This window comes from Oryzias melastigma, linkage group LG18 (genome assembly GCF_002922805.2).
Source record: "Oryzias melastigma strain HK-1 linkage group LG18, ASM292280v2, whole genome shotgun sequence".
Taxonomy (NCBI): Eukaryota; Metazoa; Chordata; class Actinopteri; order Beloniformes; family Adrianichthyidae; genus Oryzias; species Oryzias melastigma.
The window spans coordinates 2,458,245-2,472,182 of NC_050529.1; the positions used below are offsets into that span (position 1 = coordinate 2,458,245).

The 13,938-nt window shown below is 39.3% G+C and overlaps 1 protein-coding gene across 1 annotated transcript in view; it reads left to right on the top strand.

Moving 5' to 3' along the window:
- abcg2a (ATP-binding cassette, sub-family G (WHITE), member 2a) overlaps window positions 1-12,130 on the top strand; it is a 22,087-nt gene extending 9,957 nt beyond the window's left edge. Inside the window, exons 6-20 of the mRNA XM_024288782.2 lie at window positions 1,124-1,238; window positions 1,469-1,621; window positions 3,145-3,302; window positions 3,414-3,516; window positions 3,594-3,642; window positions 3,715-3,813; window positions 6,772-6,894; window positions 7,110-7,255; window positions 7,417-7,499; window positions 8,301-8,390; window positions 9,789-9,913; window positions 9,981-10,135; window positions 11,443-11,532; window positions 11,608-11,684; window positions 11,759-12,130. Of these exons, the coding sequence (XP_024144550.1) occupies window positions 1,124-1,238; window positions 1,469-1,621; window positions 3,145-3,302; window positions 3,414-3,516; window positions 3,594-3,642; window positions 3,715-3,813; window positions 6,772-6,894; window positions 7,110-7,255; window positions 7,417-7,499; window positions 8,301-8,390; window positions 9,789-9,913; window positions 9,981-10,135; window positions 11,443-11,532; window positions 11,608-11,684; window positions 11,759-11,906 (1,714 nt within the window). The 3' untranslated portion in view covers window positions 11,907-12,130. The remainder of the gene's footprint in view (window positions 1-1,123; window positions 1,239-1,468; window positions 1,622-3,144; window positions 3,303-3,413; window positions 3,517-3,593; window positions 3,643-3,714; window positions 3,814-6,771; window positions 6,895-7,109; window positions 7,256-7,416; window positions 7,500-8,300; window positions 8,391-9,788; window positions 9,914-9,980; window positions 10,136-11,442; window positions 11,533-11,607; window positions 11,685-11,758) is intronic.
- Window positions 12,131-13,938: the final 1,808 nt, after the last annotated feature.

Consider the following 13,938-nt stretch of genomic DNA (forward strand, 5'->3'; position numbering starts at 1 on the left):
CGAGTGATGATGAAGTCCATAGTCAAGCTGAAGCGGAAGTGCAGTCCACGACCAGGAGGGAGATGACCCAGCAGGAATCACTCTCACTAAAAAATATTTAAAAATATTTAGCATAATTCTGTCTTTAGAATGAACACAATGTCTCTGTTTTTACTTATGTTGTTGCCATTGTAACGTGAAGGTCAGTAATCCTGATATTACTGCGCAAATGAGACAGAAATTATACCTCTAACTAGAGCTGGGCGATATGGAAAAAACATAAATTATTTTATAACAATATATATCACGATATAAAACAAAAAAGTATATTTTCTGTTTTTAGAAAAAGCTCTCGCTAGTTTTACTTTGAGAACAGGAAGCTTCACTGACTCTTTATTTTGAAGATTTGTTTACTTCTGGTGACAGGAGCGGTGCTCATTCAGCTTTGCTTTAGTTCATAAATTAAAATCCGAATGTTGAATATATAAAAAGAAGACAAAATAATCTACTTTTCAGAATTACTCTCACTTTCCTTCTTAACTCTTACAAAGTCTGCACTCGTCACCTATAAAATCTGTGTTTTGGTGAGTTCAGGGGCACTTGGACATCGATAAATAAGTTTATTTGATTGACTATTTAAAACTGACATATATATATATATAAATAACATGTGGAGAAGTTGTTTTTATTGGTTTGATTTCAACTAGAGGCTTCCCAAATGCCATAAAAAAATACCATGAGTTGAGCATATGACAACATGTTGCTCATTTTATTTATTTAATAAAAAAAAAACTGCAAACGACTGTCTTCCTAAATATCAACTATCGGCCCCCACACTTAAAAAAAGATCGGTATCATATCGGCCTTGGAAAAAAACCACGTCGGTTGATTTCTCATTCTAACCACCTAGAAGGACATTAGAAATCTATGGCTTGTTTAGAACAACCAGAAGGTTCATGTAGACCAGATTTGGTAAAATAGAGCAGATGATCGTCTGCAAACAAGAACACAACAGGTCAGTTTATTTAAAGGGGCCCCAATACGTATCCCTGGGGTACTAATCCAACTGAAGGTGCCCCAGAAGTTATGTGACCTGTTAACGGGTGAATTCCGTTAACCTGATCCCTGATCTGCTCTCCTTTAGGTTTCTGGACGTCTTGGCCGCTAGGAAAGACCCCTCGGGTCTCACAGGAGAAGTCCTGATCGACGGGGCTCCTCAGCCCCCCAACTTCAAGTGTCTGTCTGGATACGTGGTGCAGGTGAGTCCAGTGAGCAGGAAGCCTGAGGGGGAGTGGGACATTTCTGATTGAGGGGCGTTTCCTGGACGGGAAAGAGTCTGAAACAACAAAACTTCTGCTTCTGCTGCCAAGTCATAGTTTCATAACACGGAGGTCACAAGTCCCAGCAGCAGACTCTAAACCAATTTAGATAATGAAGTTAAATTTGGGATCTTCCAGAACTCCAGCTGGTTTTGATGTTTTGCTGGCAGGACGACGTGGTGATGGGAACGCTGACGGTCCGAGAGAACCTGCGCTTCTCAGCGGCGCTGCGTCTGCCGTCCTCCATCAAAGACAAGGAGAAGGACAAGATGGTGGAGAGAGTGATCCAGGAGCTGGGCCTGGGACGAGTGGCCGACTCCAAGGTGAGGAGGGAAGGAGGAGAAACTCCCAGAATTCTGGTGACCACAGACAGGAAAACACCTCCATGAAACTGTTGGTTTTATTTACATATTTACAGATAAAAACTGACTTTCTGTGACAACAGAATCTTTAGTTAGAAGTCACGTCAAAGACCCAATCTAGTGACAATAATATAAAAAGATTTAAAAAAGACCAAGAAATTAGCAGCTTTATAAATGTTAACATAAAAAAATGTAGAAATAGAAACAAAAATTTATTAAATGAGAAAAGTGAATTTTTTTTGATAATTTAAATAAAACATTAAAAGAAAAAGAGAAGAATTCCCAAGAATAACTTGAAAATACATCTCATAACTGTGAAAAAAAGGAATTAACGATTATAGAAAAGATTCAGCTAAACTATAACAATAAAGTGAAGCGCTGTGTAGTTTATTGGTTCTACTATTGACTGTCTTTTTGTAATTTAAAAGGTTTTAATCTGTTTTCTTTACTGGGATCTCATGTTCATGTTGAATATCTATTTTACTTCAGAACACTTTCATTTAGAAACCAGGTATATTACTCAGTTTAGTGACAATAATGTCAAAAAGGAAAAGATGAACGAAGAACAGAGTTTTAAGGTTTTTGACCGAGAAAATATGAAGAAAAATGGGCAAAACGTGGTCAACCTCATAGTCGAGGGTTGGGACTGATGGTTCATTAAATAAGAAAAGTTGACTTTTGAAGAAAGTTTAATGAAACACCAAAAGAAAAAAAAGAAGAACTCCTAAATATCCCGAAGAATATCCATGAAAACCTAATAAACTTGAAGAGACATTAAAAAATGTAGGTTAAGTTAACACGTTAAAAGCTCCGTTCAGGCTCCTGAACTTTTAGCATGTTGGAACTAAACAGCACTTTGTTTTCTTCATCATACTTTTAGAACTTTATTGGTTTAGGCACATTCTATCTATGTTTTTTCTTATACTATAGAATATTTTGTTATGGAAATCAGAAAATGTTATATTAAAAGAAAAGCAGCATTAATTTGTGTGTAAAAGGAACTTGTAAATGAGATAGAGTTACATTGTGATCATAAAATAAAATGAATTTAGCATTTTATTAGAATGAAAGGCGTATTAGTATTGAGGTAGAGGTTTTTTTTTAAAGTCAGACTCTTAAAAAAACATGAAAAATTGTTCTGGTACAGTCTCGGAATATATATCGCGATATGTATCGTATCGTGATACAGGTACTGGGATACGTATCGTATCTCCCGACTCATCCCAACACACACCCCTACAAATCAGAGATGATGATGGCAAAAAAGAAGCAATTTTAACAGATAAAATAAGAAAAAAAGCTAAATGTGGTCAAACCTAAAGTCATAAAAAGCGTACGATTAGCAACAAATTAAACTAGAAAAGTAGAAAAAAACGTAAATGAACCAAAATAGAAATGATTCATATGAAGAGAATAAAAATAATCCAAACTGATGTCAATAATTGACTATTGAAATGGCGGTAACGTCGGGGGCGTTTGTGCAGGTGGGCACTCAGCTGATTCGCGGCATCTCTGGAGGCGAGAGGAAGAGGACGAACATCGGCATGGAGCTGATCATCGACCCGCCCGTCCTCTTCCTGGACGAACCCACCACGGGCCTCGATGCCAGCACCGCCAACTCCGTGCTGCTGCTGCTCAAGAGGTGAGCTCTCCACACAGCTCGGTCAACCAGCTGTCCCGTAGTTTGGATGAAAAGCTTCTTCTTAAAATGTCAAAGGTGAATATTTTGAGAAAATGTTGTTTGTGTTTGAAGGATGGGCAACAACGGACGCAACATCATCCTCTCCATCCATCAGCCGCGCTACACCATCTACCGGCTCTTCGACAGCCTGACTCTGCTGGTCAACGGCAAACAGGTCGGCGCCCGAGCTCCACGGCGGCGCCGCTGATCAGGAAGGTCTTCCCGTCTAACTCTGTTGTTCTCGATGTTCAGGTGTATCACGGGCCAGCTCGCAGCGCCCTGGACTACTTCTCAGACATGGGTGAGAGCTGAACTTCAATCTGTTCAATCAATACGGAAGGCTGGAGCTTAGTTTGGAAACTCTGTTTCCCAGGATTCACCTGTGAGGCCCACAACAACCCTGCTGACTTCTTCCTGGACGTCATCAACGGAGACTCCACCGCAGTTGCCCTTAGCAACACAGACTCAGAAGGTGTGTGGATCTGAAGTTCAAACAGGTTTAAAAATGAAAACTGTGAGCGTTGTGCGGCTCGGAGGCACTACCAGACCTCATGACCCCTCCTGACCCCCGCTCACTGCCTCAGCACCTGGCCCTCCCCCTCTGCTTCTGCCCTCCTAGTCAGAGCTGATAAATTCATAAAAAATAATGTTGTTTTTTTTAAATGGCGGCTTTTCTGTTGATTTTATCTCCATAGCAACCATATTATTTTTTGGTCACCTGGGGGTCACGAACAACTCTATGTAATTTTTAAATGAATCGTTAAAATAATGTTTTTTGATTTCCTTAACAACAGAGGGTTTTTTATGTTAACCACGCCCACATTTCCTCATATAGTCATATTGTCTGTTATGTTGTTTCGTTCAGCTGGAGCCAGAGATTCAGGTATTATATTTTCACACTCTGGAAAAAAAAAAACATGCGAGTGACCAGGAAATTCCACTTTTTGCTTAGCAAATGCCAGTTTAAAATATCTACAAACTTAATTTCTGATATTTTTTCCTCAAGTAGCTTTCCAATAACTCTGAAAGAGTTTGGAGGTGATTGATCAAAATTTCTTGGTGGAGTTTAACATTTTAGAAGGTTTTAAGTCTTTTTTGAGCATTCAAGATGGCAGCTTCTTCTTCTGAAAGGTGAGGAAATCCATGGTTGTGGTTGTAGACTCAACCTGGCGACGTGTGTGTGAAATTTAGTAAAAATCACTTGAACAAAAGTTTTCTTTTCTTATGTTGTAGGAAAATGTGAAAATCTGCAAATTTCATATTTTGCTACAAAATGGCCATAGGTCCTGTGGCCATCCCATAATAGTTTCCGAACTTCCTTTGGTTGGTCGTTGATGGATTTTGATATATACTTTTTGAGCCCTTTAACAATTTATCCTCACTGGATACTGGGTCTGTGCAAATTTTTCCTGAGTTTTGGGGTATTTGTCAGGGGTGACATTTTTAAAGAAAGGTAAGAAAGAAGAATTCAAATAAAGTGGGCCTTGGTGGGGTGGCTCGCTTGCGCCCGGGGCTGCCTCCAGAGGTGGGGTTGGAGTATCTCAAGTGTCCTACTCGTCACCAGGTGGTGGGGGGTTGGAACAGAGTAGTTAACATCCTGGAGGGCGAAGTGCTACATGGTGGTTGGCGGGGGTCTTCTGGTGGGGTTGGGAGTCCGACATCTGAGTACCAGGGTTCCAAGGGGAGCAAAGATAGAAGAATGCTAAAAACAATCTGGTCCTTGGAATACAGGACTTTTTTAAGGACAGAATAAAAAATACTGACGAGAATTCCAACTTCCGACCATCAAATGTGTGTTTTTGATACACCTGCTGTAAAATTCAGCCACACTGTGGGAGTTTTTACGGGGTTGTCCAGTCTGGTTTCTGTTTTTCCCCACCCTGGAGCTTGAGATCCACCACCACCAGGAGAATTCTTGGGTCATTCTCACCGCTGCCTGTTTGGTTTCAGTTTTCAGCAACAAGCTTTGCTCACCTGAAAGCAGATCAAGTCCTGACACAAAGATCTGTTGCTGCAGCATGTGAGGGCTCATACCTTCAGTCACATGTTCTAACTTGTGGTTCCAGATTGTGTGGGAGGGGTTGATATACCTGATATTTGTAGATGTTGTCAGATTATCATCTCATTCCAGAACAAACGCTTGAGCTTTACAGCAAATATTTGAGCTCAGTGTTGATTTGTTTTATTTGTTTCTGTTGTCCATGTAAATAGTTTGGACACAGATCACAGCAACTCAAACATTTCAAATGTGGTTTAGAGTGAATGTGGAGCAAATCTCAGACATTTCCTGATACACTCTGAGATCATTTATCTCAAAACAGGAACATTTGGAGAAGTTCTAAAAGGACTAGAACTCAAACCACGCCCACTTCCTTTCATCTTCTTGGAGGGTGTTCGGGAGGACTTTGTTGGTTAGGGATGGAATATATCTCTCTGTTTTAAATACCATTTTATATAAATCTTTGACCACAGCCTCAAAAAATGGCACTTTGTTTCTGCGTTTTACCTCTGCCATGCCCAACATTATACATGCTGCCCTTTTAGAACTGCTCCTGGGGACAGTAAGACCTGACCTCCTCCTGAATGGTTAGGTATCTTTTGCTGCTCAAGGGCACTACTGACATTATGAATTGTCTGATACTTGTACAACTTTAGGGTAGTTGTTGGGATTCAATCCAGCTACCCTTCAGTAAGAAGCAACTTCTCCGGCCTCATGGCTGTCTGCCTCCTCATTTGAACAAGGAGTGTTGCTGAGGGTGGTTCCTGGAATCATGTCTGCTGAAGGGCCAATAACTCAGGTTTGGGCACCACACTCTGAAGAGTGTCATCATGGTGATGGGAGCCCAAAGTTTTTGAGTTTTTGCCTTCTTCTTGCGTGCTTGTGACTGCGCACCTTCTGTGGTTGGTCCCCTGCCTCTGACCCACATCCTGGCAAGAGGGACAAACAAGTTCCCCATTGTGACAGGTTGGGTACCTTTAAGAAGGCCTTACTTTTCACTTTGAATTGTGATCAGGGGGTAGATTGGGTTTGGTTCTTGTAGGGCAGATGGTCTCTGTTTTGTGGGGTCTTCCTTAGTCCTCCGTTTTGTTCTATTTGATGTAGTCATGAAACCTCGTCCGAGAATGAGGTTCCTTTGCAGATCAATGGACTTGTTCTCTTCTTGGGGTGTTTTGAAGGACTTGGCGGTCTGTTGTCAGGTTTGGAGTGTTGGATTTTCTACATTTTCTATTTGACTGAAAACTCCACAGACACAAACATTCATTCAGTAGCTCCTCCTATGTCTTCAGTCGTATCAAAACCAAATTAATTCTCATCTGTTAAATGAAACAGTTCTTGAAACTACAACAAAGTTCTTCTGTGGTGTGAACAGTCGTTCACAGATGATTTTTCTCGCTTATGGTAGACCTTTTCTTTTCTTTTCTTGTCCAGATGCAGATCAAGATCTACGCCCAGATCCAGATTCAGTGTCCGTTTCCAGAAAAGGAATTGAGGACAAACTGGTGGAGGAGTACAGAAGCAGCCAGCAGTTCAAACAGACCAAAGCAGAACTGGGTCAGTTCAAAACCAGAACCTGGAACCACTTTCAGAGAGTTTGAACTAAGATATAGCTTCTGATGTCATAAGAGATGTCTGTTTGCTTTACTATGAATCAATAGATTTTGATCTCAGTTTACTGATTAGCATCATTCTTTTCAACCATCATCTATTTTATATGGTACTTTTGGAATACAATACCCTTGATTGTCTTTTTTTTCTCTCCTCCTCAGACAGGATAGTCCAGGGGAAGCAGATGACGACCGTTTCTCGCTCCAGAACCATCACCTACAACACCGGCTTCCTGACCCAGTTCAAATGGGTTCTCAGGAGAACGTTCCGCAACCTCGCACTCAACCCTCAGACCTCCGTCGCCCAGGTACAAACCAGCTTTTGGTTTAGGTCATCGGATTGGGTTGAAACATCTCCTTTAACTGAACATAAACCAAGTCACTTTTTTTAACCGTCTACTTTGATGGAATCGTCCTCAATGAATGAGGATCCACAAAGACATCTTCTCTCTTCCTTTCATTTGTTTAGGTGGGCGTGACGCTCTTCCTCGCCCTGATCGTTGGAGCTCTTTTCTTCGACGTCAAAGAAGATCAGAGTGGAATTCAGAACCGGTACCTGCCTGCTCCATAACCCCGAAGAACAGCACAAAGCTTAGATTTAGTTTAACGTTTGGAAAAACCTGATCTATATCTTAATTCCTTCACTACTCATTATATAGTGTGTACGCCATTTTGTAGCGCCGTCCGAATCTACAATTCTAAAATGGAATACCCTACAAATTTCCCAGAAGTATTTAGAAAAAACTAGTGTGCATCAATGATCACTACTTTGGTGAATATAGACCACAATGCATTGTGTTTGAAGAATTTTGAGAAAATAAATGAGTTTAAATGTCATTTTTACATAAACCATCAATGTTTTCATCATCAGAACCCAGAGGAGTCATAAATAGACGTGGTAAAATCTTCATATTGATTAGATTTTCACTTAATGTAGTCGTTGACATCATATCTGGTGTTTTTCTTGTTAAATTGAACCAAAATGAAGCATTTTATGGACAGTTTACTGTATCAGCTAAACCATGTGTCATTGTTTACAGCTCTTTCCAATAAGGCGTCACTCTTTAAATATCTTGAACCACAGTGACGGGCTAACTTAGCATTTCTAGCCTATATAACTCATTAGAGTATACCGCCATGTTTAACCAAAATTCCCTCAACCCCCATGTAATGAAAGTTATTAAAAAGCATGGGAGAGGAGTGTTCATGATGTGGGTTCTTTAACAGCTACAGCATCTTGGGATATTTTAGCACCAATTTTCTTGCTAGTAAAACTGGCAGGGTTTTAAAATTAAGTTGTGAACTTTTCTTTTTGGTAGATCATGTGACTCAGCGACTGATTGTGTTTTTCAGGGCTGGAGCTTTGTTCTTCATCGTTACAAATCAGTGTTTCAGCTCGCTGTCGGCGGCTGAGCTCTTCATCACAGAGAGGAAGCTCTTCACGTGGGTTTCACACACACACACATTTTCTACTTAAAAAGAAGGACGTTTCACTCCCCACTGTAGTCGTTAACTTTCACCGTCTTTCAGTTTCACAGATTTTTTTTTTTTTAGTTCAGTTTTGTTTTTATTTTTTTTTACAGTGCATTGTGTTCTGCATCGTGATTGGCTGTAGACCAATGTCAATCAATTTCCTCCATGTTCAGAATGCTTTCAGCTTACCAGGGTTACATAAATCATTTACATACATTTGTTTTCGTTCTATAATCCAGGACTTATTTTTCTGTGAAGGTTCTACCTTTGAGAGTCTAAATGAAAGAAAGGTGTGAAAATGTTCATGTCTGTCAGACAACAGAGTAGAAAGTGTGGAGTGAGGAGTTTTACAGCCTTAAAACATCTGTAATTATTGTAAAAATATAAAGATGACCCATTTGTGGGTTTTGTCTATTGCCATCACTTTTAGAACACAAGTCTTGTGATAATCAAGGGAACACTGTACTGACAAAAATCTATTAAAGTTGGAGACCGACAATGAAAACATGATTAGGTTTAAAAATACACTATATTACACCATTAATCCAAATGTGGACATAGTGAATTGTTGCATCCCTACTGCAGACCAGTGTGTTTACGTAGAAGCTAAAAGGTTTTTCTTCATCGTTTTTGGTTGTATGCAATTTTAAAAATTTGTGTTTTGAGGGTTTTTTTGTCTTATATCAAACCCAAACCAAATCATGACCAAAAAATATATATATTGTTAGAACTTATAAATGCATTTAAATTAGGTCAAAGTTTGTTATTTGGTTGGTACAATATCAATCCTCAATTTTTGTCTTTTGAAAATCAAACCTCTGAGATCAATCACTGGTTTTCTGGTTTATATGCATTATGGGGACATTTTTATTTCAAATTTATATTTTTACTTTCTACAGCATGTGTTTATCATACATTTAGTTTATTTTGTATATTTTGTTAAAGCAGCAAAAGATAAGTAACGATATGTAATGTTCTGGCAGACACGTTTTCAGGCATTATGGGGACATCCAGTGGAAGTCCTGCGTCTAAAACGTGTTCACCATCCTGTCAAAACTATAAATGACAGAGTTAATGTTATTAGATGTCATTTAAATGTTTAGGCCCAATAAGCAACATAAAGTGGTGAAATAAAAACACTATCAAATCCCAAAATGATTCCTTGACATGCATTTTCTATGGTGGTCAACAGTGCCCCCTACTGGAGAGTCCTAAACATGTCAGTTATTCTTTTGTTTCAATTGTTTATCCCGACTGATCACATAAAAAAGTCCTGTTATCCAGTGAAACATACTTTAAGAGGATTTTTTTGTCTGAATGTTTGTTGTTTACACTTTTACAAATAAAGTTTTGTTTTTGTCTCTGCAGTCATGAATACATCAGCGGTTATTACAGAGTGTCCGTCTACTTCCTGTCCAAGATCCTATCGGACATCCTGGTGATGAGGACCATCCCCGCCATCGTCTTCAGCTGCGTCGCCTACTTCATGATCGGTGCTTGAAACGCCGACAGAGCTTGACGCCGCCGTGTTTGCTAGCGCTAACGTGGTTCTCTCTGCAGGCCTGAAGCCCACGGTGGAGGCCTTCTTCACCTTCTTGTTCTCCGTCGCCATGGTCGCCTACACCGCCACTTCCATGGCGATGGCCATCTCCGCTGACCAGACCGTGGTGGCCATCGCCAACATCTTCATGACCATCGCCTGCGTCTTCATGATGGTGATCATGCAGCGCACACACACATGTTGTAGTCCAGAGACGTTCTAGAAAATGTGAGGTTTGAACATCAGATCTGGATCAGCGACGGCGATCGTAGACATTCCGTCTTTGGTTGAAGACAAACTTCAGTTCTTCTGCTGTTTCTGTGTCTCAGAATAGAGATGAATATATCAGAGAGATCAACCTGAACTCTTCTTTCCTTTTGTCTCAGTTCCACAACACAAGAGGCTAAACGTGGAACCACAATGGTTCTTTATCTGAAGGTCATTTCATGCTTTATGTATGTAGGTGTTTGGTTTGCAAACATTTAATCATCCGTTAATATATTTGGTCTGGTTTAGCTTAGCTTAGCTTAGCTTTGTTTCGTTTCGTTTGGTTGAGTTTGGTACCGTTTATTTTGTTTTATTTTAGTTTAGTTTGTTCAGTTTGGTTCAGTTTAGTTTAGTTTGGTTTGGTTAATGTTTTTGTGTAGTTCAGTCTAGTTTAGTTTATGTAGTTTAGCTTAGCTTAGCTTAGCTTAGCTTAGCTTCATTGAGTTTGGTTCCAATTATTTTGTTTTAGTTTAGTTTAGTTTAGTCCAGTTTGGTTCAGTTTAGTTTAATTAGGTTAGGCTTAGTCTAGTTTTGTTTAATTCTGTCTTATCTGATTTGTTTTTATATTGGTTTAATTAAGTTTTGTCTGATTTGATTGGGTTAAGTCTGGTTTGGGTTTGGTTCAGTTTTGTTTTGGTTTGAATTTGTCTAGTCTAATTCTGTGTCGTTTAGTTTTGCTTAGTTTGGTTTGGTTTGGTTTAGTTTGGTTTGGGTGGTTTTGGTTTGGTTTGGTTTAGTTCGGTCTGGTTTGGTTTGGTTTAGTTCGGTCTGGTTTGGTTTGGTTTAGTTCAGTCTGGTTTGGTTTAGTTTGGTTTAGTTTATTTTGGTTTGGGTTGTTTTGGTTTGGTTTAGTTTGGTTTGGTTTGGTTTGGCTTGGTTTAATTCGGTTTGGTTTGGTTTGGTTTAGTTTGGTTTAGTTTATTTTGGTTTGGGTTGTTTTGGTTTGGTTTGGTTTGGTTTAGTTCGGTTTAGTTTATTTTGGTTTGGTTTGGTTTGGTTTGGGGGAACCCCGGACAAGTCCCAGCAAACCAGCACAAAGCAAATCATCTGAGATTAAAGAAATCAAACCACAAGGGGCAAACTGGGGACATGAGGGGTTGCTTTGAGCAGCTTCTGAAGTGTCGGATGTTCTAAGACGTTTGTCCCAAACAAACCCATTTAACCTCCGCCTGTCGTCTGCGTGTCTTCGTGTCTTCTTGACTGTTTTCTCTGCAGATCTTTGCAGGTTTGCTGGTGAATCTTCCCTCCATCGTCAGTTGGCTGGCCTGGCTGAAATACCTCAGCATTCCCAGATACGGCTACAGCGTACGTAAACTCACCACCATGACTTCACCCAGCTCTGCATCCACAGTTGACCTAATCTGGTCTGTGTGACTTCAGGCTCTGCAGGGAAACGAGTTCACCGGCCTGAACTTCTGTCAGGGTTTGAACAGCTCCAACGCTCCTGCAGGACTCGCGTAAGAAACGCAAACACACAATCTGAACTCACAGCTCCTGATCTGAGCGTGACTCTGACCTTCGTCGTCTGCAGCTGCACGGGGGAGGAGTTCCTGGACCAGCAGGGGGTCCTGTACGACCCCTGGGGGCTCTGGCAGAACCACCTGGCTCTGGGCATCATGACCATCATCTTCCTCACCATCGCGTACCTGAAGCTGCGCTTCATCCGGAAGTTCACTTAGCTCTTCCTCCTGCTGTCGTCTCCATCGATAAAGTTGGATTTGTTGTTTATTTACTGTTTGGTGTTGAGATAAACAGAACAGACGCTGATTTTTGTTTTCACTCCTTATGAACACTGTAACCTTAAACTGTATTCTGATTTTTGCACTTTAAACCATAAAGCCAAAGAAATGCGTCATCATTTTGTATTTATAAATTTTTACAAAATAAAGCGGAATTTACTTTCTGAACGTGTCTTTAATATGAAAAGTTGAATTGTTGTAAGGAAAAGGTCAAAAAATACTGAAGGGACGGACGGTACTTCATCAATAAATTCATAAAAAATAAATGTAATAACAAAAACCTTAAATGGCTTCAAGAAAACAGAAATTACTCAAATGAAATAATTCAATAAAATGATTAAAGTGTGAGTTTAGTTACAACAAATAAGAGTTTTTTTCAGCAGACTCCTGGCCAGGTGAAGCAATGGCTGAATTAAGAAGAAACTTTGTGGCATAAATCCAGCTTCAAACAAATCCTTTACTTGTGAAAAACAAACTGCATCCACTGCTACTACTACAAATAACCTTACAAAATATTGATAAATCCAATAAGTCTAGATGTTATCCGACCAGCACAGGAGAGAAACTGGCTGAGACAGACACCCCAAATCAATTAAGGGATATATGTGATATCTTGTTTGGCGATAAATTGTTCTGGGACTGTCCTGGGATATATCGCGATACATATCGTATCGTGAGATCCATTTTTTTTTAAAAGTGCTATACAAATAAAGTTTGATTTGATTGGATTTGATATATCGGGAGACATATTGTATCGCCAGACTCTTACTAATACACACACCTTCTACTGAGTGCCGTATGTATGGGGTAAGAAAGCTGTCAAAAAGAAACGTATTCATAAATACATATTTTGTATTCACAAAAAGAAATTCGTATTCATAAATACAAAGTTGTGCAAAAATTTATATTTTGTGCCAAACTTACATAAAAAATACGAATACAACATTTGTTTTTACGTTTAACATGTCTTTTTTGAATACGACTTCTCTTTGTCTGACGTAGTTTTGACAGTTGGGTAACAGGAGAAATCCGTATCCAAGACAGAGAGAAGTCGTATTCAGAAAAAAAATTTGTATTCAAAAGAGACATGTTAAACGTAAAAATAAATGTTGTATTCGTATTTTTTATGTAAGTTTGGCACAAAATATAAATTTTTTGCACAACTTTGTATTTATGAATACAAATTTCTTTTTGTGAATACAAAATATGTATTTATGAATACATTTCTTTTTGACAGCTATCTTACCCCATACGTACGCCCCCTTGTGGTTTGTTTGGTTAATTGTAATCCAGTTCTTAAAATTAGAGTTTCTGTTTATCTTCCAGAAGAATTGACTTAAGATTTAATGAGATGTGGAGAAAAATCCAACATTAAAAAGCAGTTTATGAGGATTTTTTTGTTTGTTTTTTTAAAACTATACTAAATTATAGCAAGAGATGAAATTTCTAAGAAGTTGAAACCCACAATAATTTTCTTGAGATCAAACTAAATGTGGAAACTAAACCATCCACACCTGTCTAGAAACACGACCCGCCTGCTGTTTGATCCAGACATGATAATGGGAGATAATGCATGAGAGGCGCGCACACACGTGTTTGCAGACGCAGCAACCCCCCCTCTGTAAACACGCTGTGTGATGTTAGGAAATCTTCTGGTAATGGGATCCAGGAGCTGCTCTGTCAGTAAATCTGTAGGTGCTTTTCTGTGCCGTTGAGCAACACATCGACCCGACAGCCGAGAGGAATCTGGATCTTCACCTCAGGTTCACGTTCAGCCAACATTTATACAGTAATCATTGAAAGAGGATCAATATCTGAGATTCACTGAACACTTTCAACAGTAAAGAAGGATAAAAAAAATGTGTTTATACTGTTTAAAAACATACTTGAATGAAAATGTTACAGAAAACTCTTTATTTTTATTCCCTTTATTTTATTTTTTGTCTGTTTTCAGCATAGAATCAACCATATA